This window comes from Aulostomus chinensis, chromosome 5 (genome assembly GCF_037954235.1).
Source record: "Aulostomus chinensis isolate RoL2024-O1b breed Wild chromosome 5, RoL_Achi_v1.0, whole genome shotgun sequence".
Classification (NCBI taxonomy): Eukaryota; Metazoa; Chordata; class Actinopteri; order Syngnathiformes; family Aulostomidae; genus Aulostomus; species Aulostomus chinensis.
The window spans coordinates 6,432,510-6,455,801 of NC_141324.1; the positions used below are offsets into that span (position 1 = coordinate 6,432,510).

At 41.3% G+C, this 23,292-nt stretch overlaps 3 protein-coding genes across 12 annotated transcripts in view; all 3 read left to right on the top strand.

Annotated features, from left to right (window-relative positions):
- The window catches only part of LOC147260986 (neuropilin and tolloid-like protein 1), a 44,881-nt gene extending 41,926 nt beyond the window's left edge, over window positions 1-2,955 (top strand). For all 3 annotated transcript variants that reach the window (XM_086205158.1, XM_086205159.1, XM_086205157.1), the window contains one exon: window positions 664-2,955. In XM_086205158.1, the coding sequence (XP_086061284.1) occupies window positions 664-1,201 (538 nt within the window). In that variant the 3' untranslated portion in view covers window positions 1,202-2,955. The remainder of the gene's footprint in view (window positions 1-663) is intronic.
- An 885-nt stretch (window positions 2,956-3,840) lies between these two features.
- Window positions 3,841-6,777, top strand: atpsckmt (fATP synthase c subunit lysine N-methyltransferase). 3 transcript variants are annotated; one of them, XM_086205170.1, is made up of 5 exons: window positions 3,841-4,020; window positions 4,138-4,212; window positions 5,527-5,664; window positions 5,922-5,972; window positions 6,189-6,777. In XM_086205170.1, exons 1-5 carry the CDS (start codon window positions 3,919-3,921, stop codon window positions 6,408-6,410), a joined length of 588 nt encoding a protein of 195 aa, XP_086061296.1. In that variant the 5' UTR covers window positions 3,841-3,918; the 3' UTR covers window positions 6,411-6,777. The 3 variants fall into 3 exon arrangements, with proteins under 3 accessions (XP_086061296.1, XP_086061294.1, XP_086061295.1); XM_086205168.1 differs by lacking the exons at window positions 3,841-4,020; window positions 4,138-4,212 and adding an exon at window positions 4,788-5,364; XM_086205169.1 differs by lacking the exons at window positions 3,841-4,020; window positions 4,138-4,212; window positions 5,922-5,972 and adding an exon at window positions 4,788-5,364.
- An 89-nt stretch (window positions 6,778-6,866) lies between these two features.
- Window positions 6,867-22,585, top strand: LOC147260989 (E3 ubiquitin-protein ligase MARCHF6-like). Of its 6 annotated transcripts, XM_086205163.1 has the most exons (12): window positions 6,878-7,162; window positions 8,158-8,257; window positions 8,923-8,996; window positions 9,094-9,237; window positions 9,336-9,408; window positions 10,004-10,233; window positions 10,439-10,503; window positions 10,709-10,741; window positions 17,263-18,055; window positions 18,141-18,358; window positions 21,048-21,183; window positions 21,367-22,585. In XM_086205163.1, the coding sequence occupies exons 9-12, from the start codon at window positions 17,754-17,756 to the stop codon at window positions 21,455-21,457; spliced, it is 747 nt and encodes a 248-aa protein (XP_086061289.1). In that variant the 5' UTR covers window positions 6,878-7,162; window positions 8,158-8,257; window positions 8,923-8,996; window positions 9,094-9,237; window positions 9,336-9,408; window positions 10,004-10,233; window positions 10,439-10,503; window positions 10,709-10,741; window positions 17,263-17,753; the 3' UTR covers window positions 21,458-22,585. The 6 variants fall into 6 exon arrangements, with proteins under 6 accessions (XP_086061292.1, XP_086061293.1, XP_086061289.1 ...); XM_086205161.1 differs by lacking the exon at window positions 8,158-8,257; XM_086205162.1 differs by lacking the exons at window positions 8,158-8,257; window positions 9,336-9,408.
- The last annotated feature ends 707 nt before the right edge of the window (window positions 22,586-23,292 follow it).

Genomic DNA, 23,292 nt, shown 5'->3' on the forward strand with positions numbered 1-23,292 from the left:
TTGTATGTGGCAATATGCCCCAGCAGGATGCATACTGAACATATTCTATCCGCATATGAAACAGATGGATAGATAGAACTTTTATTGTCATTGCCTACATTGACATCGTATATGCACCAGAGACCTATGTTAGCAAAGCTGGCTACTTCCAATTAGCCCTGTGCTTACCTGAATATGGATAAATAATTTAATGTTGTAGCTCTTCTAGAATTCCAAAAGACTGTTAGACCAAATGGATCAAATCCTGATGGTGAAATATTCACAAGGATTGTGTCGGCAACAGTGGCTACATTGTTCTGAGTGTCACTAACCTGAAAAAGGACTAATATTTCTCTAAGAATTTGATCCATCTTCCAGTAACATTTGGAAAGTTATGAATTTGGGAAATTAAATGCAGAGATTTACAGAGACATTGAGATTAATGAATATAGCATGAATTTATCTGGCAATAGCTGGAATTTAAGGGATGTTCAGTTGAACATGATACACTATAGCTTTAAAAAGTTGCATGCGACCAAAAGATTAGTGAATTCAGGTAGTGAATGAAGGTTTAATTTGTGAAAATATTTCTCATTTTAAGCAAGAAGTACTAATATATAGTTTGCTGCTGTTTTCCTGAACGTGTCCCTGTATGGGCTTTCTTTTTCCCTGCTGTGTCCACAGAGATGACTTTGACCCTGCCCTCCTCCACCCAGGCTTTGAGCCTCCTCACTATGAGCTCTGCACTCTGCGCCATGCCCCATCAGGTGAACTAACAGATGCTGTGATGGCTGAAGACTTTGAGAAGTCCCACAAGCTCCCACGCTCCTCCTCCAAGTGCATTCGTGACCACCACTGTGGGTCACAGCAGGGAAGCATGCATGGCAGTGTCCATGGTAGCCGTAGCAACCTGAGCATGAGAGACGCCGCTATTGAGTCAGATGGGGGGGCACTTGTGCCACCAGTGCCGCCGGTGATGGTGAACCAGCAGTCGCCACGTCTCTCCCACCACACTACCCCAGCTGGTCGTAGAAGCATCCTGGTACTCAAGCATAGCTATTCACAAGATGGGGCAGAGGGCTACAGGGCAGAGGAGGAGGATGACTTGATGATGGATGATGGTCCCACCACCAGTAGGCACCACATTCACCACCATCAGATTCACCACGGGACGTCAGGGCTTGACCACACAGTCCACCGTACATTGTCAAATGACTTCTAATGTAATGCAACATGTAGAGTTTGCTCACATAAATTGACAAAAAGGATATATATCTGTGACAGTGAGGGTTTTCGAATTAGATAGCATAACTTGAGGTTTTGATCTACTGAGGTTTTAACCCTTCCCTTTAAAACCACTTTATAAAACTGCATTTCAGTTCAATTATTTGTCATAAAGCAATACTTGACCCAAAAAAATGCATCATTCCTTTAGTGTATTCAAAAAAAGTTGTCTTGACATCATGATGACATTCCCCCCTGCATCACTTCTTTGTGACTCAAGATACAAAAAGAACCAGTCAAGTATAATTATCTTGACATTATGGACAACTTTCTCCATGGTTATTGTGAATGGCCACAGATGAGTGTGAGTGCCAAAATGAGTTTCCTCTGCAGGGTGGCTGGGCTCTCCCTCAGAGATAGGGTGAGAAGCTCAGTCATTTGGGAGGTGCTCAGAGTAGAGCCGCTGCTCCTTCATGTCGAGAGGAGTCAGTTGAGGTGGTTCTGGCATCTGCTGAGGATGCCTCCTGGATGCCTCCCTTAGGAGGTCTTCCAGGCATGCCCAACCGGAAGGAGGCCCGAGGCCAACCCAGGACGCACTGGAGGGATTATATCTCTCGGCTGGCCTGGGAATGCCTTGGGATTCCCCCGGAAGAGCTGGTTGAAGTGGCTGGGAAGAGGACAGTCTGGGCTTCCTTGCTGAGGCTGCTGCCCACACGGTCCGGACCAACCGTGTAAGCGGAGGACGACAATGACGGCGAGTGCGAGTGCGAGTGAATTAAATCAACTAAATTCATCAGCTGGTTATGCATTACACTACTGTGAATGAGCCCTGAATCTGAAGTGTTATATTTTGTTTTTGGCTTAAATGAAAGTCCTTATGTATTACTAAGTATATGGCTGAACAAAGAAGACATGGCTCATACAAGACAATGCACTTAAGAGGTAACAGACTTTTTGAACAGTTTTGCTGGTTGTTGGTCAAGAGAGCGTCCAGACGCTTCAAGCTAAATATATGAAATACATGGCTGGCACTTAATGCATTCTGGAGTTACAAAAAAATGATTTGCGGGGGGGGGGGGGGTGACATCTTCATAAGCTATAGACACCTATTTAAGAGTGTTTAAAAGGCAAAATACACTTTTAACCTTAAGTTGATCATTACAGCTTGTTACACATTTTCTTGGTCTCATACAAAATTGAAGTTTTAGATTGTACAGGCAGATATACAGTCGAGTGAAGCTTGTGAAAGTGTTGGCTCTAATAGTAAATTCCCTCTGCCAAACATTTAGAAATAGTTCTGAATTCTACCGTAATATTCTCATATTAACTCTTGCTTTTTTGCTTCTTATCTCATCTACTGATGTATTGATGTATTTCTTATAGCCTACAGTATGTTTGGACTTATATCAAGCACCACCAACATAAGAATTTTGTGACCACTGCCAGGTAAATGCCAGAATGTATATTCTGAGAATGGATTGTCTTTTAGTCTTATTTCTGATTATTTTGGAATCATTTATTAATATTACATAGGTATATGCTTTTCATTTATTGGTTTGGTTGCCATTTTGACTGTTGTGTTTTGTTGATTCTCAATTATTTTCAGTAAATACATGTATTTCCCTTTTCCTTTATTTGTTGACACCATCATGCTTTCATTCAATTTTCTGAGTCTGTGTAGTTACAAATGGAGCCCCAAGCGAGCTATAAATATATTATATGTGGCCACAGAATGGGAAAAAATTAAGCCACTACCAGGGAAGCCGTATTGGGGGAAAGTTGGGATGATTCTAAGGGTACATGACTGACAGCCCCCCCCCCCCAAAAAAAAATTATAATAATAAAATATAAAATCAAATTTCAAATTTTCATTCAAAGTAAAACAATGAAACAAACAGTCCCTTTGTCTTCATGAAATGTATATCAGACATCTCTTCTTTACTGCGCAAATTCATCACCCCCTCCCCCCAGCATATGTTACAGGAAATAAAGCAAGCAGGAGTAGAGGAAAGGTTCTTTTGGGTTCCAGCACATATAGGTATTGAGGGGAATGTGAGGGGAATGAATTGGCAGATAAGAATGTCAAGAGTGCAGCAAGAAAAGAACAAATAGCAAAGGTGGTGACATACAGTAAAGCTGAGATCAAAAGTTTAGTGAAGTCAGACATAAGACGAAATGGCAGAAGCAATGGGACAGAGAGCAGAGGTCAACAGTTTTACAATATACAAAAGAATGTTGGAGAAATGAGAGAAAGTCATAGGAGCAGCAAGGCAGAGGACATCATATCACGCATGATATTCGGACACAGGGTCGTACAGCACATTAGTCATAATACAGAACCATGAAACAGGAAATTGTGAATGATGTTAATTAAGAAAGACAGTAGAGCATATCCTCTTCCAGTGTCCTATGTACCAAACACAGAGACAAACACTCAAAGCAGCATTTCAGAGAAATAAAATAACTTTTGATATAACAGATGCATTGAGGGGAGGTTTGGGGGATATTATTTATGGGGCAATGTTCTGGTTTTTAACTAGAATTTAGTACTTGGTATGTTCCGTTCCACACTCCAATCCAGACGGTGGCGGTAATGCGCCGAAAAGTTGTTTGCCAACCGCCATGAAAAAACAAAAGACGAAGAAGCAGAGGAAGCGAAAGGAGTTGCGCTAGTGATTCAGCGGTGCCGCTTCTCCAGCAGCAGTCATGCCCTAAATGCTGCAGCAATGTCTTCAAAAACTAAGTCTGGATCCAAGAATAGGACGGAGAGAAAGGAGAAAGGGCGATAATATGTCACCCAGTTTTTCTCCAGGAAAGGTGGGTATAGTCTGTGAGTGGTTGAAATCAACCTGTTTGGTAGTTTTCTGTTCACAATGAGATGAACTACGTTTTAGCTAATTACACTAAATGGGTTATCCTCACCCTCCCTACTAGACTCAGCAGCTGATACAATATCGGCAGGTGTACTGCCTCACAACTCAGCCCAACCCAGTGAACCACAACAAGAAGGTGAGCAGCGTGATATTTCAGTTAGCATTATTGAAGGGGGGTCTATGGGAATGGGTAGAGGTAAAAGGTAGTTGTGTAAAGCTTTGATTGGGTCGATTGGATCCTGGAGATGTGGTTACAACAGTTGCACAGGGTTCTTGAGGACTTTGGTGATGGGGCCCAAAATCCCCGGCTGCACACCTGGCCACAACACTGTTACGTGTTCCCTTAATGTAGTTCTTTTGAATTTTTAACCAAGTTATAGATTGTGGCCACAAATTAATTTAAGGGAATAAGGTATGTGCTGTAATTTCAATATTCAATCAAAATTTAAGATATTTAAACAAATTTTCTCACTATTGCAACTCCTTCTAGAGACAGAAGTGGAAGAGCTGAGTCTGAAACATTTATAGTCCATAGGGTAGGGGATTTTCCATTATTGAAAGAAAGTGGACTGGTCAAAAATAAAGTGTTCAGCGTAATGCCTTCTTCATTCTTTTACTGAATAGATAACGCCGGCTCGCGCTCCCACACCGTAGATGGCGGTAATGCACCCTAAAGCGGGGTGCTACCCATTTGAAAAAAAAAAAAAAAAGGAAAAGGAGTAAGAGCACAAGTTGTTGTTGCGGTACAGATCAGTAATCGGCTTCGTAGTAGCATTACACGGGTCTTCTGAGTGTTCCCGAGTGGTCCAGTACGATCAAGACTTTTAATTTAAGTTATTACTAGATGCCGATTATCTCACTAATATCTGGTATTAACGTCATTCGTGACATTTAGCTCTGGTAGCTATTCTGGCTGTGCCGCAGCTGCTGACATTCACGGGGCAAAAATCAAGCTAATTATACTAGCCATTTACACAGTGTTACGTCAAGCTAACGTGAGTCATTCGTCATGCCAGAAGAGAAGCTTTTCCTGCAGTCTGCCGGGGAGGATAACGTCACCGTTGAAGAGAGCAAGAGTAGAAGTCGATTGGGTCTGGCCATGGCCGGTGTTGTGGGAGGTTCGCTCTTCGCTCTGTATGCGGGTGCAGCGCCGTTCTTAGCCCCTGCCTTAAGAAAAATCTGCCTCCCGTTTGTCCCCGCGACTACCGCCCAAGTGAAGAATGTCTTCCATGTACTGCAGGGCAGGTCGGGGACCCTGGTGGATATTGGCAGTGGAGATGGAAGGATAGTGAGTGCGTTACTGTACGAAGATTGTATCTAATGAAAGTCAAGCGGCATTGTCCCTGACAAGGAGAAGCATATTAGCAAACTGCCGGACTGTAAGAAACTATGTACATCAAGCTACATTTACATTTTTGATGTACCTGATCTCAGTTGCTCCTTGTCACAGGTGATAGCAGCAGCACAGCGTGGGTTTCAGGCTTCAGGCTTTGAGCTGAACCCCTGGCTTGTGTTGTATTCCCGCCACAAGGCCTGGAGAGAGGGAGTCTACCAATCCACCTCATTCCACATCTCAGATTTATGGAAGGTCAGTGATAGTGATGGGAAAGTTAGTGTCCTGAATGAAACCTAACCAATAAAAAATACTTTTTTAATTGAAGTTTCAACATTTCTGTATCCAACGTCCTCTATTAGTTTTATACCAAATCAGATTGTGAGCTAACAAAACATGCAGCATTCCTTGGTAACATGCAACCTTTGCTGACATAACTGAACTAATGAGATCTAATGAGAGAACCAACTTTTCTTACTCTTATTCCTAATAATTTTAAAATCCTTTTCTAGGTCAGTTTTGCTCAGTACTCCAATATTGTCATTTTTGGAGTTCCTCAAATGGTGAGTTCTTCTATGTGGCCAACTACTTTTACCTCAGTTATATCATGTATTTATTAATTCAGTACAATGCAGTTTCTATTGTAAATTACATGCAACCAGCAGTGCACAGTCACTGCTGACCTCTTGAATCAAAACTGAAAGCATTATTATTGGATTTGCTCCACAAAGTTTCAGAAAGTGTTGCCTCTAATTACTGACAACTGGTTTTATCTACAGATGGACCAGTTGGAGCTGAAGCTGGCAAGCGAGTTACCAAGCACAGCTAAAGTGGTGGCTTGCAGATTCCCTTTCACCAATTGTGTCCCTGAACATACTGCTGGGGAGGGCATCGACACTGTCTGGGTCTACGATGCTGAGACATTTAAATCACTGCTGTACCATGGAAAGACAAGGATCACCACACCAGAACACGGGGACATACCAGATTCATATATATGAATATTCACACACTGCATCCTTGCATACATGGGATGGACTGATTTTACAGCTAAATTATTTTTCTCTTGAGTGGACCTGAAGCATCTTAAAGTTGGAGTTATTAATACATGGCAGCATGCAAAAATAAATAAATGTTCCCAAAGTCAAATACAACAAAGTACAAAGAGGAAACACTGGTGGTTAACAGTAGAACAGTCTCTGTTGAATGATTGAGTGAAATGCTTGAAAAAGGAACTGGACTGGATTAATTGCAGATCTAATAGTTTCAGAGCTAGTTGATACTATGTTCTAATGTAAGTTATCCCTTTTAAACAACTGAGTTATGTCAAAATGACTTTTGAATAAAACAAGGTTTTCTGTCTGAGGATCACTGCTTCAAACTAGGGTACTTGATATTTCCTTCTCACTCTGAAATGTGTTAGGTTGAATATCGTGTTTGGGCGCCATCTAGCGGGTAAAGTGCCACAATCTCATGCACGGTAGCAGAAACGAGCATGTCCTCATCCCTTGCGGTTGCACCGTGAAGTTAAGGTTTATGACATTTCGAAACGAGTGCTGATGTAACGACTTAAAACAGGGGTGGGCATGTCACATGGTTGCCCACCCGTGCTGCCGTTAAACAATCGGAGATTGAACTAAGGCAATCGAAATGTTGATAAGAAAATAGCTTGAAGTCATCGCTGACACACTGAGCGTGGAGTAGCTGCTAGCTAGCACAAGGCAGCAAGTCAAGATGGACACCGTAGGAGAAGGTAGTTTAACACTTGAACACTTCATTCCCCTAAACGTTGGCATACTTTTGGTGATATCGCCGAAGCTAAGGACATACTGTATATGCCACATTTCTCTTACCTGCGTTCCGTATAAAAGGTTGTTTGTACACATTCTTAACTTTGACAAAGATGCGCCAAAATTAAACATAGCCAATAAGATAGCTAACTAACTAGCATTCGATTACGTCCGCAAGTTTAGGAATTGTCAACAGAATTGATGTTTGTTCAGAACTGAAGAAGCCTCTTGGATGAGAGGCGAAACGTCTTCTCCTCACACGAGATTAGTCCAGTTGCCATTTTTATGCTTTTTTTGAGATTTACCATGACCTGGATGACTGAGAATATCCACAGATACAAATTGATGTTTGTAGTTTTGCTCTAGGTCACAAACGGTACAATATACCACAAGTGAGTTGTGCTGGTAAAAATGCGAAGTCAAGTGGCGCATATAATTTGAAACACAATGTTGACAATAGCGTAAATATGGGTTCGTTATGACAATACGCAAGATTGATTTTTCAAAAGACTTGACACCTGGTCAGCCGAACCAGATGGCACAGCGCTAATTAAATAAAATATAATAAGTATCCCGTTCATATTTGATTTGAACATGTTAAACGACAATTTTTAATTTGTCCTTGATTCAACCTAGTGCTTTCTGTTGGTTAAATGTAAGAGGTTGGCCTTTTTTTTTAAGGTGTATGTTGATTCAAATTGTAACATTCTTGTTAAGATTTTAAATATTCAATTCGCAAATAGCCCTGAGTCATACAGGCTGGTCGTGTGCACTTTCCTGCAGGGTCAACTGCAGTAACGTTATTTTATTGTCATATCCAAACACAAATGTTCACTAAATAATGATACAAGGTTTTTGTTGGGCCCTTCTGTTAGTATGAGCTGACCTTTACTATCCAACAATGCCATGCTGTCCAAAATTATACAGTAAGCTTTTTACATTGCTATGTCTTTTGTAGTGACTTTTGTCGGGTATGTCGATGGGAGGGGATGCAGGACAAGCCACTCTTATCACCCTTGTGTCTGCACTGGTAGCATTAAGTTTATTCATCAGGAATGGTATGGTCACTGGCAAATTTTATATGTTTTTCGTCATGAATAGTTAGTATTAAATATTGACATTGCTTAAGCCTGAGACCGGTCTTCAACTTTTTCTATTTGAACTGTATACTTTTTTAGATGATCATTTTGAAAAAGATTTTTTTCTAAAAAAACATTTTTATCAGTCTTGCTTGAAAGTCTATGGAAGCAGATTGCATTCACCTGAGGAAATTATATAATTTATAAATAATACAAATATATTTTGTAATGAAATCAGTGATGTCAAATTATAGTTGAAAAAATGAATGGATTGTGTTCACTCCTCTTCCTGTGCACGGTTAGTCACATAGAGTAACACACTTTTGATACCATGTTGTTGATACACTTTAGGTAGGTTTTGTTGCAATTTTTCATACAAATAACACAGAATTGTTGTAAGATATGTATGATTGTGCTCAGGCCCAGTATCTGAATTAGATCATTTTTTGCAGTTACACCACAAATATATTTGTAAAGTAATTGTTTAGACTGTGAAACCTGTTTTTGGGCTTGGGTCTCATCCTTCACTTAAGAAGAATCTTGGAAATGTTTGTGTGATTTTGCAGGAACATAGAGCAAGACACTTCTACATCGTGATATTTGCAAAAATGCAAACTCACAAGGGCTTTCTTTTCTTTTCACAGCTTGCTGCAGTGGCTTAAACACAGTAGAAAAGAATACTGTGAATTATGCAAACACAGATTTGCTTTTATGCCTTGTAAGTTTCTTCTAGTCAGATCAGTCATGTTCACTACACTAAAATTTGTTATGAGATACTGACTTTGGAAGTATATCTTTTTCTTCGTGTTCTCCAGTCTACTCTCCAGACATGCCATCTCGCTCACCTATCCTGGACATCTTTGCTGGTTTGGTCACCAGTACTGGAACAGCCATCAGATACTTGTTCCACTACACACTGGTGGCTTTTGCATGGCTGGGTGTGGTGGCTCTCACCGCATGTAAGTAATATTAGTCTAAAATAAAGTAGAGCATGTTTAGGAACATGAAGTATTTGTCATGTTTTTGAGCTCTTGTTATATGTTTGATATCCTAACAGGTCGTATCTACAAGTGTTTGTTTACTGACTCTGTGAGCTCACTCCTAACCCTGCCATTAGATATGCTTTCAATGTAAGTTTGGATTACTCTTTGGTCTCAGTTCTCTCACTTGGCCTTTATGTTTTCCATTTGTGACAAAAGTGAGGACCAACTCACTCCTGTCAAAGTGTCATATTTTATTTTCTGTAGCCCTCTGTCATTTTGGCATTGTTGTTATGATGTTTAATATCATCCTCACAGACATAATTCCTCCAAAGTGTAAGACTTTTGTTTTTTTTTGGTGCTGTAGCACTGCAGTAATTTATCACTGTGAAAGAGATTACAAGTTAATCTTAAAATCATAAGCAGTTTGGAAGGTTTCAAACAGACGCTAAAGAACTAGCTCAGAGGTATGGTATGGTAGGACATAAGTGTCACCCTATCTTTAAGGTGGGGAGCTGAGAGCAGAGCCATAGCTCACTGCAACGACTCACCAGGAAAAAAAATTAGGGGTTAACTGTCTTTACAGATGTTGTGCTGTGCTGGTGTCATTTGTTTGAACTTCTACGCAAATACATGTCAGAAATGATATTTCAGATGAAAAAGCAGTTGCTTAAGCTTCTGTCTTGCCAAATCCAACACAAACAGTAATCAGTATCATGTATGTTCTTGCGTCATCTGTCTACAGGTTCCTGCTGATAATGCTGCAGTCATTGAGCAAGTTGCTGTGGATGTTGCTGCAGGCCAGCAGCACCTTGGGGACCTTGCCCCTGACTGGCTAGCACCTAGCTAACCCAGATGAAGATGGCAACCAGGGTGAAGTGAATGAACTTGAGGACGATGAAGATGGGGAGGAAGATGAAGAAGATGAGGAAGCCAGGGAAGAAGATGCTGCAGATGCCAATAATGGAGGACAAGGTTAATGAGCCTAAAAATATTGAAGAAGTTTAATGACATTTTTTTTTACATATTTAAAGTATTCACAGCTTTGCTGTAGGGAAGTGATGAAAATGCAATGAAAATATTTTTGTACACATGAAGCTTTCATTCATCTAAGGATAAAGAACTTAAAAGAACCCAATTTCACTATTAGTTCACTGTATCAATTATGTCTGCTTTGCAGAAGATTTGAACTGGAATGCTGCTTTGGAGTGGGACCATGCAGCAGAGGAGCTGACCTGGGAAAGGGTGAGCCCCATTTTTACCTCCCTCTAGTTCTTGCTCTATGAAGTGCTTTGATGAAACTATACAATGCTAGAAATATTGTAAGGAGAGTAACAGATGAATTTATAGAAGGAAATGTCTGTCACCTGTCTATCATTAATTAGTCTGGTAGTCGATCCTTTTTTTAATTAAGAGGTCATCATGTTGCTTGTTTGTGTTCATTTCCTAGATGCTGGGGTTGGATGGTTTCCTTGTTTTCTTGGTAAGAACACACACAATCTGCCAGAGACTACTCTTTCATACTTTCAAGTATTAAGTATTAATTAGTATTAATTTTAAAGTAATTTCCATGACATTCTATCAATATGTGATTCAGATTTTGATACCCCCCCCCCCCCCATATGTTGTACCAGCAAAGGACCTTTGATCTAGCTAGCTTGTATGTGCTAATGCCTGTGATCTTTTTCACATTTGTTTCTAACCCTCAGTAAAAGGGACACTTTGCAGCTGTTCAGTGAGCTTCATAATATTTTTGAGAAATGCTTTCAAAGAGCAGGACAGATCATCCTGCTGACAAATCACTTTTTCATGATTACATTGTCATCAGCCAAAATCAGCATACCTACAGGGTATAGTCCTCATATGGTCATGAAAAACCTGCATGTGAAATACGTCCCGGATCCTGTCCTCAATACACCCACATTCAATTATTAATGGTCAGTGTAAAACAGCTCATAAATGCTGAATAAATGACATGAGCCTGCTGCTTAGTGGATTTCAAGGTGGATCATCCATCCTTATGCCTGAGTGTAACGGCAGTATTTTTATGTTTACAGCAGTGCTTACTGCAGTGCTGTATGATATCAGTTAAAAACAAAAGATAGTTGGTGAAGGCAATTCGTTTTAACATTTAAACTTTGATGAGGTGAACTTTGCTTCATGGTCATAGGTGTGGAAACTCCCAGGCTGTGTCCAGGGCACCTGACAGTTCATATTTGCTGCAGCAATTTTATACACGAAAACTGAAATGGTTGTTGGTGATACCCACAACATGGGACATTATTATTAAATATACCAATGTGGATTACAGTCTTAAACCACATGAGACCAGACAGCTTTTAAGTTGCGTACAAGCCGTACCGGCATGTAAAACTGAATCAACTCCCACTGCAATGTAGACAGCACTTGTTAGGGTTTTTCGTAGTGTATTGCACAGATGACAGTTAGCAGAGGGTGACTGGCATTCTCTATAATAGCCAGTAGTTTCCCTTGCATTCTCTTCTCTGTAACTGTCACCAGAAAGTCCAGTTTCATGCCAACCACAGATCCAGGCCGCCTGATCAGTTTGTCTGGCATATCAGAGTAGAGCTGTATTTAGTCACTATTTCACAATGTTACTCATTCCATTGTCTGACAAATATCTAGCAGAGAACAGCTTTATTGGGAATTTGGCTGATAATAGACAGTAAAATTATGAGTGCACACACAGTAGGAGGAAGGAAATACATGACCAAGTTGTGTTTATCAATTCACATCACTGTCGGCTTTAGATCTTAATGTTGCTATGTTGTTACACTGTTTTAGTTTTCTTTGTGATTAAGTCTGCCATGCCTCATCTCTTCCCCACATGAAATACATAAAAAGTCTTGCAAAAACACACTGCAGTTCAGACATCTTGCCTTATGGACAGTCATGCTTTTTTTTTGTCTTTTCATTTGTCGTGAATATTGAGAAGGGCGGCACGGTGGTGCAGTGGTTAGCACGGGCTTTGCGCCCTGGCTCGAGCACGGGGTCCTTCTGTGTGGAGTCTGCATGTTCTCCCTGTGCCTGCGTGGGTTCTCTCACAGGCTTCCTTCCACAGTCCAAAGATATGTAAGAGGGGACTAGGCTAATTGGATACTCGAAATTGACCGTAGGTGAGTCTGTAGTAACAAACTAGTGACTGTATTTATGTCGAAACACCAATTTTAGATTATCGCCCTAACTGTTAAATGTGCATTCATCCAATCTTCATTTTTACCCTCTTGTTATATGTGCACTGAAATTTCTTCATGGAAGAACAAAAAAACTTGTCTGTAGCCACACAAAAGCAATATGAGGTTGTTATCCTAACTAAGGCTGCCACACAAAATAAGACCTTGCTGTGCTGAAACATTAAAATCTACCAGACTCTTAAAAAAAAAACTTTAAAAAAGTTCTATCCAAAATATTTCTTTTGTGATGAGTATTGCTACTGTTTTTATCTCCCAGGCTTAGTGACATGTAGCAGACTAATCAGACAAGCTATAAACACCCTATCACCACCCAACTATGGTACCATATTGGTACCATAGTTGGGTTGGGAGTTTTTTTTTCTGTCGTGAATGAAGCGACTCCCCTAATAAACAGCTTGCTGTCATGACCCGATTTCTGAATAAAACCAGGAGACGGCCTGTGTACTATGAATGAGGACTGGCTGCAACGTGTCCGCTCTTTTGATAGTGGAGGAAATTTATCTAAACTCTGAGTGTTCTCTACTCGAGAGGTTTCATTGTGTGTTTCTGTTTTGTTTATCTGTGCATACAGTGGAAGAATTCTACAGCATGTTATTTACTATTCTGTTTGAGAAGTCATTTAATATTTTAGATCATAGGAGATCTGGGCTTTGATGCTAGTGTTATAAAAGATGGCCGCCGAGAGAGTACTACAAGCTAAGGTCATTGTGATGTATATTTCCACTCTAAAAATCATCTGATGCTAATGATCTACCTGTGGTGACAACAGAAAGGAAAACTAAATCAGCCTATACCACCAAACCCAAGAGTTTTCAGACTAGGCCTACACTCCTCATGTTGTGCCAGCGGAAATACTGCTGGCCTCACAATGGGTGAGCCAACTCTCCGAAGTATCTTGATATAATGAAGCTTGACATGATTTCACACATTGACTCTAAAATTGACTGGTGACCTGTCCTGGGTGTACCCTGCCTCTCACCCGTAGATGCTGGGATAGACTCCAGCCCCCCCGCGATGCTTAACAGGAATGAGCGGAAGACGATGAATGGATGGATGGATGGATGGACTCTAAAATTGACTCACTTTGAGCCAGTCTGATGAAAATAAATGGTTCCCTTCATTTGCTTGGAGATCAGGACAATGAGATTCAGCAGAGAGTTAGCGCAATTGAAGATAACAAAACAGAACTCACCAAATGTATAAAGGAGCTTGAAAAGGAAAACACGGACCTTAAATTATGGCCTGAAGATGCCTAGAACAGACGCAGATGCTCCAACTTATGATTCATCAAAGATATCATCAGCTTCATGAGTCACTTGATTCCACAGCTTCTCGGAGAGGCTAACTTCTCCATTCCTTGTGTGATCGAGCGCTGCCATCGCACTGGTATTAAGGACCCCCTCAGAGCCAAGTGTCCCTGGCCGATCTTGGTAAAGTTTCACTATTTCCAAGATAAGCTTAAGATAATGAGACTATCCAGGGAAAAGTCAAGTCAATTTTATTTGTATAGCGCCAAATCACAACAAAAGTTATCTCATGACACTTTACAAGTAGAGCAGGTCCAGTACCACACTCCTTCTATGAATTTACACCCAACAATTCTCCATCAGCAAACACATCAGGCAACAGGCGATGAAAACCTTCCTTTTAACAGGCAGGAACGTCGAGCAGATCCAGGCTCAATGGGGACGGCCTTCTGCTTTGACCGGTTGGGGGGAAAGAGAGCAGGAGAGCGGGGCAGAGACAAAGACAAATAATGGAGGAAGACAGATATGCAGAAGGAAAGAAAGGGACAGAGATAAAGAGAGAGAGAGAAAGGGAAGAGACTGATGGACAGACAGGGACGTGAGCAGGTGGAGCTATGGGTGGTAGCTTGAGCCTCTTCAGGTCTGTAGCTTCCTCCATCAGCACCTGGGATCTGGGATGTGGGGAGCCAGACGACTCCAGGAAGCAGATGAGTTAATAACACGTATGAGTATGATTTATGTATAACACATACAGAAGGACAGGGAGGAGAGAGAAGCCCAGTGCACATGGGAGATCTCTCGGCAGTCTAAGCTTATCTATCTAAGCTGCATATCTAAGGGCTAGCCTAAGCAGCCCTAACGATAAGCCTGATCAAAAAGGAAGGTCTTTAGTTTGCTCTTAAAGTAGAGAGGGTGCCTGCATCCCGGACTGAAACTGGGAGACGGTTCCACAGGAGGGGAGCCTGATAGCTGAAGGCTCTGGCTCCCATTCTACTTTTAGAGACTCTAGGAACCACAAGTAACCCTGCATCCTGGGAGCAAAGGGTTCTAACTTGGTAATAGGGGACTATGAGCTCTGTCAAATATGAAGGTGCCTGATTGTTGAGGGCTTTGTGTGTTAGAATAAGAATTTTAAATGGTATTCTGAATTTGACAGGCAGCCAATGCAGAGAAGCCAGTACCGCTATCTCTCGTCAACACGCAGGCAGCAACATTTTGGACCAGCTGGAGAGTTTTAAGGGACTTACTGGTGCAGCCTGATAGGAGGGAATTGCAGTAATCCAGCCTGGAAGTGACAAAAGCTGTGACTAGTTTTTCTGCATCTTTTTGAGTCAGAATGTGTCTGATCTTAGCGATGTTACGTAAATGAAAGAAAGCAGTCCTAGAAATTTGTTTAATGTGGGAGTTAAAGCACAGATCCCGATCAAAGAGAACTCCTAGGTTCCTTCCAGTAGTGCTGGGGCCCAGGGTGATGCCATCTAGGGTACATGTCTCATTAGATGGGGTGTCTCTAAGGTGTTTTTGGCCCAGCACAGTAAGTTCATTTTTTTCAGAGTTTAATAAAAGGAAATTATGGGTCATCCATGTTTTTATTTCTTTTAGACGGGCCTCAAATTTAGTCAGCTGATTTGTTTCATGTGCATGCATTGATAAGTACAGCTGCATATCGTCTGCATATCAAATAGCATCTGCATAGAAAAGTGTTCCCTTATAAGACAAGAAGGAGCCCCTTCAGTTCAAAGGAAATCAAGTCTACATTTACCCGGATTCTCTGCTGGTTTAGTCCAGAGATACAGGGAGTATGATGCAGTGAAGAAAAAGTTACGTTATCGGGATGTGAAATATTCCACTCGACCTGATTCTTTGTTGTCAACTAACTTGCTCATTAGCTTTCTTGATGGAACAATCATAGCAAAAGTTGAAGAATTTAAATATCTAGGCCTCTGGCGTGATTCTCAGCTATCATTTATATTTCATATCAACTCCATCCCCAAGCATATATCTGGTTGTCTAAAGTCACCTTATCACTCTTTTGACTGTTTCACAAGAAGTTCAGAAAAGAATTTTAACGCAATTAATATTCCCAGTATTGGACTACGCTGCTGTTATCTATGGCAAGACTTCAGACACAATTATCCGTCCTCTTAATGTCTTATATAATCGTCTTTGTAGATTTGTGCTCAGGTGTCCATATAGAACCCATCATTGTTTAATGTATGAGTCCTTGAACTGGCTTGTCCCCAAGTCCTTGAAGACAACTCCATTGGTCAATATTTATTTTCAAATGCATCTACTTTTAATTGCCCATCATACTTGAAACAACTTTTAATTCCTTTCAGCTCACAATACAACCTACAGCATATGGATCATTTGTTTTTATATACACCTAGAATCAGCAAAGAAGTCGGTCGTCGCGCAAATTTAAAGCTCCATCAGATTGGAACAACCTTCCTTCCTCACTTGAGTCTATCACTTCTTTTAATAGCTTGAAATCATCTTTAATCACACATTTTCAAACATCTTGCTCTTGTTTCTGATGCATCTTACTTGCTCTCTCCAAGACTCTATACTTGTTCTTTTTTGTGCTCCTGTATATATGTGGGTATTTGTGTATGAACATGTATTGTGTACTTTAATGGTGCATGTGTAACTGTTGTTAAATTTCCTGGAATCCCCTTCTGCGTTGTGTTGCTTGAATTATGGACCAACTCTTTCTTCAACCTTAGACTGGACTTTATTGCCTGTGATCAGCATAAAAATGCGCTGGTCAGTCAACATAGGCACAGCAATGTGGCACAGCTTGTGGGAACAATCCTCTCATACTGGCACTAAATATTAATGAATGATAACAAATGGAACATGAAATGTAATGTAACCAAAATACGTACCTGTGTTCAGCATAAAAATGTGCTGGTCAGTCAACATAGGCACAGCAATGCAGCACAGCTCTATAGAAAAGTTAGCAAAAATTAGCTTAGCTGAGGAGCTAAGAAAGCTAACTTTAAACACTGACAGAATTTAAACAATTTGGCACATTAAAGTGAGGGCAATGCAGTCGCCACCTTCTTACATCTAGTCAGACATAGTATTATGATAGCTGTGTCCGGGCACCCTCACAGAGCCCTGTCGGCCATCGCGGTCCCAGAAAAGGATGACCAATGCAGGCCGTAGTCTGATAGTGCATGGATTTTGTCCTCTCAGGCGTCCAGGGCTTCCTCAGGCATCCAGATATTGCACATCCGGCTCGAAGGACCATTTATGTCAGGTGTTGAAATCTCAAGTCGACAGGCCTCTACCTGTCAATCAGGTGTCGGCCACTCCCCCTCTGAAACTCATTTAGGGAGACCACTTACACCTGGGAAGGCCTTGCCTCCTTCCAGACCAGACAAAGACAGATGAAATATATTGCCGACCTTAACCTCTCTTTATATTGAAGATACTTGCGGATGCATTACGTGAAGTAAGAGGACCTAATTCATCTGTATTATTTCATTCTGTTTGTATTATGTCAATTAGTAATCTCAATTTAATGTTTTGTATAGACGAAAATCATCCATTGAACAAGCTCCCCTTCATCCCTGACTACATGTACTAATAAAAGAGAGTGAGCAGAACCACCACGGATCCTGGTGTTTTCATGTGCACCCCACAAGATGCTCAGTGAGCCAGCGGCAACTGGCACGGTTCTTTCATGGTCCTTCGAGCTGGAGCGAACATCTATGCTGGACAATGGATCCTAATGCTGCTACACATGACCAAGACCAGATGGAGGGAGGAAGACCACGGAGGGAGAGGATACCACCACGTTATCTCCAGGATTACCCAAAAGAATAACCAAGATACCCCCACACCAAAACGAATGAATCCGCTGAACCTGTACCAGCAACTTCAGAGACTGACTTATTACGGCAGGAAGTGGCCAGTATGAGATGTATGATAAGAGCGTTAGCAGAGAAAGTGCAAAGTTTTGAAGAAGGCTACACAGAGGAAGAATCGGAAGAGGAATGTGATACTCATTCCCAGGGAGCGCACCATGCTCCATATGAATGTAACAGCCCGACAGACTAACGCAGAGGTTACAAACGAGAAGGCCCAGTTTGAGCTCCAGCAGTTCAAAGCCATACCAGCAGCCAACACTGGGAATATCTCTCAATATGTCCAAACACTTTTCCCTCATTCCTATAACCCTTCTGTTTACTGTGAGCAGAAAAGACCCAGTTCAGCCCCCTCCATGAGATACAGTGTAGAACCTCAACACCATCAATTAGCCAGTTCAGCTCCTTTAACCTTATCAAATCCTGTGTCACCAGATCCAGCAGCAACCGGGCCCAGCCTGTATGTATCTGCGAGCTCATATTTGCCTGTTCCATCATTGTATGTACCTGCTACCCAGCCTCCTTCACCTTTATCAAACCCTCAGATATCAACTGTCAGGTCCATCTTCCCATGTGTTATCACATCAGAGCTACTCTGTATTGGCATACCAAGGAGCCAGCACAGCCCCAACAGGGTATGGCCCTCACAGCCAACTCCCACTACCTCAGGGACCTGTACCCCCAGTGTATGTGATACAGCCACAGTTGATTTCAACTCCCCAGATGACGTCAACCAGTGTACAGCTACCCACTCATCGTCCAGGTAACGCAGTACAGTACCAGTACTAGTACCAGCACATATCTCATCACCCCGTGCAGCAGCCTCACCCCTCACACACAATGCACCAGTCAGCCCAAAGTCTGTATGCCCCGCATTTCAGTGGTGTTTCACCTAACCCTGGCACCTCTATACCTGTGTTCCCTGAGAGAGTGAGCAGAAGCAGCACGGATCCTGGTGTTTTAATGTGCCCCCCATAAGATGCTCGGTGAGTCAGCAGCTGCTGGCATGGTTCTTTCATCAGGAAATTATTTTTGTAAGATAAAGACTGTAGTTTTGCTGTTAGTTCGTACCACAAAATTTCCCCAGCACACAAGATAAAATTCACACAGATGGAGATCTCAATTAAAGTTTTACTTGCAGCAAGGAGTACAGGCAAGGTTCTACATCTGCACTGAACAGTCTCTGTGTCCTCCAAACATACACATGCAAAGTTCCTCCTCTCAGTAGCTTCCCATCATGCCTTGTTCGTTCTCCTTCTTTCAAGGACAGTTGAAGGGGGGAGCGTGGGGACGCTGACTCCTCACTGTCCAAGGCCTTTCTCAAACTCTTCTCATCTCAGGAGTGTAAGCACAGCCTGGTACATCTTGCACAAACTTAATTTTTTTGGTCCGTATGAAGGTCACAACACTATCATATAATTGTACATCAGGCTAAAACTTCATTATAATAAAACAAACATGTCTACATATTTTCTAACAATCTGGAATTTGAATGGCTCAATCTCAACATTGAATATTTTTCATCCAGGAAAACTTTCTGAGGTTCGAATGAGCAAAGTCTTGTATGGTCGGAGTGGGTCCCTTATACATCCTCAGGTGACAGGTCTCTTGGTCTGAGGGGCTGGAAAAGGTGGGGTTCGCTCCGCTCTTATCCCCTGCCTGCCTTTCTCTCGGAGCCTGATCTGCGTTGATCTGCGCAATTTCGACCCATCCTCTCCATTTTTAACAGCATGGTGTCTTGCCAACGGCAGAGGTATTTGATCTCCAGCCTCATCTCTTCTTTAGAGGTGACCCACTTGTCCTTTATCACCCATTGTGGTGGTGAGTAAGAGGCTTGGCTCACAGGAGATGAGAATGTATGGCTTTCTCTATATCGCCACTCTCTTTATCAGCTGTGCTGCGGCTTTTTCGTGGTGTGTGTGGTGGTGACGAGCGTCTCATGTGGTTCATTCTGCTGACATCATGGTCAATCAGGGAGGATGTCCATGTTCTGGCACATACCATAGGTGCATCCGCTTCTGAGTAGTTCAGCATTGTTAGCCACAGTGAGTCTGAATCCAGATCTAAGGACCATGAAAAATACAGTTAGCATTTGGAAGCTCTCACCTGTTTGAACTGTTGGCTGATGTAGCCCTGGCCCATCATAAAATGTATCTGGTTACTACAGAATTCAAACATGCTGAAGGATGTCCAGTAAAAGACAGAGATGGAGTTGAAATTCAGAACTTTATCTAGAGGCTTTGTCACCATTTACAGTTTACACACACAACCATCCAGCATGGCCATATTAGATTCTCCCAGTATTTCACATGCTTGTCTAGGTGTTGTTCCACAAACTTTGAACAAGCTTCAACATACTTTTTCTTCAGCAATGGAATCTTCCATGGGGAGTGTGCATACATTCTATGGTGGTTGAGTGCATTAACTATTGTTTTCTTTGAAAAAATTGTACCTGCTAAACCCAGGTCTTTCTGCAGGTCTCCACAAGTGGTCCTTGGCTCTTGGACAAGTCGTCTGATAATTTGTGGTGGTTATGGCTGGTTTATTATGGAACAGTGCTCATTGGAACATTCAGAAGTTCAGGAATTCTTCAGCAACCAATGCCATCAGTATGTTTTGCAACAGTAAAGTTGCAAAAATTTTGAGAGAGCTCTTTGCTTTTGTCAAATACAAGATGTTTCCTGTGTGGCACCTTGGTAATTAGTAATTGGTTCAGACTGAACTAGCTGATATAAATCTGCACTCACAAGGGCAGGATTAAATTCTAATTACTAACAGATTTCAGCTGGAGTCTTGGCTTATATTTTTTGCTGTGATTTCACATTGTTACACCTAACATAATTTATGAACATCTATGATTTGATTTCTTTGCAAGTGTGGATTACTTGGGTTGTTACAGACATCTGGTTAAAATGTCAGGTCAATAGTGCCTTTAGAAATATATATTCTGAGAAAAATAGTGATGTGTTCAATATTTATTTTACCCGCTACATCTAGTTGTGATATTGATAATATATGGTAGTTAATAGCTGCCAGTGAATATCAAAAAGTATTTTTGCCTGAAACGCACATTTCTATTGTTGTAAGAGGATTTATTCATAATGTTTAAGAACAATAGCACCATTGTTTATTCTTTAAACCCGTTTGATGAAAAGGAGGAACAAAAAATGATGTATGATGGGTTTTTCTTGTGCTGAAAAGACACTGAACAAATTTGGTGCGAGAGCTCATTTAAGAAGTGCATCCTATGCAGCACCTAAACACTAATTTTACTTGAAACAAGTTTTGACAACTCTTGTAGAAGTAGCCCTGATGTTTTCTCAGTGTTCGCTCTCCCTCAGTTTTCTTGGCCATCAGTTTCTTAGACATCAACATCAAGCACACTCATTAAGAAATTCTGAGTTTAGCAGCTTTTCCTCCCCTTGTCCCTCCCCCTCTTCTTCTCATTCCAGCAGTGCAACCAGAGACGCAGATGCTGGTGGAGAGGAGAATCTATCCATTCCTGCTGATGGTGGTCATAGAGTTGGCCATTCTGTCCTTCCAAATTAGACAATTCAAACGCCTTTATGAACATATGAAGAACGACAAGTCAGTAGAAATAAAACGTCATTAGTGTGAAGAATGTGCCGGACAATTGTTATCTGCACGGGAGCTTTGCACTTCTTTATGATATGTTCTGAAATGTAATGGGGAAAACAACATCAAAGCCAATGCCAGGAGAGGAATGGGAAAATAAAAACTGATTTCTAAAAACCTGTCTCTCTCCTGCAGGTATCTGGTTGGACAGCGACTTGTAAACTATGAGTGTAAGACTGGCACAAGAACATCTTCCTCCTCTTATGGCACCTCCTCCGAAACCTGATGCAGTTTTAAGGGAACTGTTTTGTTCCCTCACCAATGGCTGCCTATCTTCAGACACCACCTGTGAACTTGTGACTGAATCCTTTGCCTCAACAACATGTACTACATTCATGGGACAAAGACTTTGGGGAATGTGTAAGAAGAAAAGAGGACAAATACCCCCAAAATTACTTTTTAAGTCAAAGTTGGGAACCAACTTGTAGCAGTCACTAATTTGGCTTTTTAAAAGTGATCTCTAGCTGACATTTGAAAATTGTATTTACATTGTTACAAGTTTTGAGTGAAGGATGAGACTGTTAGATGGCTTCCTTTTGTTGTTTTTTTCACCCTAAGATTGTACTTCCCTTTGTTGTTAAAAAAGAAACCTCTGATTACATTTCAGAGCTGTGTAGGAGATAAATATTATATTTAGACTAACCGGTGCACATAAAAGTGAACTTGTCAGCAGCTTAGGGAAATAATGTAGCAATAGAAACAGGTTTTCTATTTGTGATTATTAGATGTGTTTTGTTTGGTTTTGTTTTTTTCCAGTGTTGCCTCATAGTGTGAGTTCTTAGGTAGTCCTCAGAGGATACTTTTGAACTGGACGCAGCCTAGGAGAGGTTTGTTTTCTTTAGATATGCTGTGGATGTTTTAAAATAAGCCCCAGTTTATTAAAGACATTTAGGCCTGGTTTCCACATATGGACAGTATGTACAGTGGGGAGAACAAGAATTTGATACACTGCTGATTTTTCAGGTTTTCCCGCTTGCAAAGCTTGTAGAGGTCTGTAATGTTTATCACAGATACTCTTCAACTGTAAGTGATGGAATCTAAAACAAAAATCCAGAAAATCACATTGTATGATTTTTAAGTAATTAATTTGTATTTTATTGCATGTGTAACCCCGATTACAAACTAGTAATAGAGCATACAGGTGGTAAGAGTCAATAATGTGTATGTCAATAACTGGACGAATATCAGAAGAATTCTAGTGTTTTTAAGAGCCAGTGATGCACATGAATAATGACAGACAACAATGATTCGAATTAGTTGAATGGCCACTTATTATTTTTACCATATATGGACATATAAAATTTGTACAGAAGCTGCAGCATATGACAAATAATAAACTAAAATAAGAAGAAGCCGGCAAAAAAGAAAAAAATCCTTGTTGTACCCAAAGTTTGTTTTGTGTTCTCGTTGGGGCCCTTAATGTCACGTGATAGTGTTCATCCTACCACACAATCCGTGAGGGAGGGGACATATGCTGATGACGTCACTATCAGTCTTCAGGTTCTGGATCTCTAGCTCGCCACCCGGTGTGCACTGGGAACCTGTAGAGCCGTGGGTTGTTGACGCTGGATCACTGTGTTGAGACTGTACAGCCTGTGTGGTGAGTGTAAGCTGTATTGACAGAGGAAGTAAGTGGAGTAAAGGAGTCATCGGGGGGTGCCAATTGGGGTCTCAGCTCAGTGGAGGAAATAAAAGCAAACCTTAAAGGGGGGACTCTGAAAGGGGTTCGGCGGCTGCAGGTAACTCGTGAGGGAGTAAAGGACAGTGAGAGTATTGTGCTTGAGTTAGAGGAGGAAGTGATACCAACGAAAGTCACTCTGAGTTTCATCAGTTTTAGTGTGAGGGAATTACCCAAAGCCAATGAGATGCTGTAACTGTCAAAGATTTGGACATACAGCCAAAACATGTAAGGGCAAAAGAAGATGTGCAAGATGTGGAGAGGATCATGAATATGGGCAATGTAAACAGGAGCAACCAAAGTGCTGTAACTGTGGTTTATGGGGGTTGTGAAGTGATGAAGAAAGAAGTGGAAATACAACAGGCTAGAGCCCAAAACAAGAT

What these genes read in the sequence shown, in the direction of transcription:
- atpsckmt (XM_086205168.1), top strand. Translation starts at nt 5,086, where the DNA reads ATGCCAGAAGAGAAGCTTTTCCTGCAGTCTGCCGGGGAGGATAACGTC. An exon ending in GCAGTGGAGATGGAAGGATA is followed by an intron (nt 5,365 to 5,526) that starts GTGAGTGCGTTA and finishes TCCTTGTCACAG; the next exon opens with GTGATAGCAGCAGCACAGCG. An exon ending in ACATCTCAGATTTATGGAAG is followed by an intron (nt 5,665 to 5,921) that starts GTCAGTGATAGT and finishes ATCCTTTTCTAG; the next exon opens with GTCAGTTTTGCTCAGTACTC.
- LOC147260989 (XM_086205163.1), top strand. Translation starts at nt 17,754, where the DNA reads ATGCTCCATATGAATGTAACAGCCCGACAGACTAACGCAGAGGTTACA. An exon ending in GCAGCAACCGGGCCCAGCCT is followed by an intron (nt 18,056 to 18,140) that starts GTATGTATCTGC and finishes TCAAACCCTCAG; the next exon opens with ATATCAACTGTCAGGTCCAT. An exon ending in GAACATATGAAGAACGACAA is followed by an intron (nt 21,184 to 21,366) that starts GTCAGTAGAAAT and finishes TCTCTCCTGCAG; the next exon opens with GTATCTGGTTGGACAGCGAC.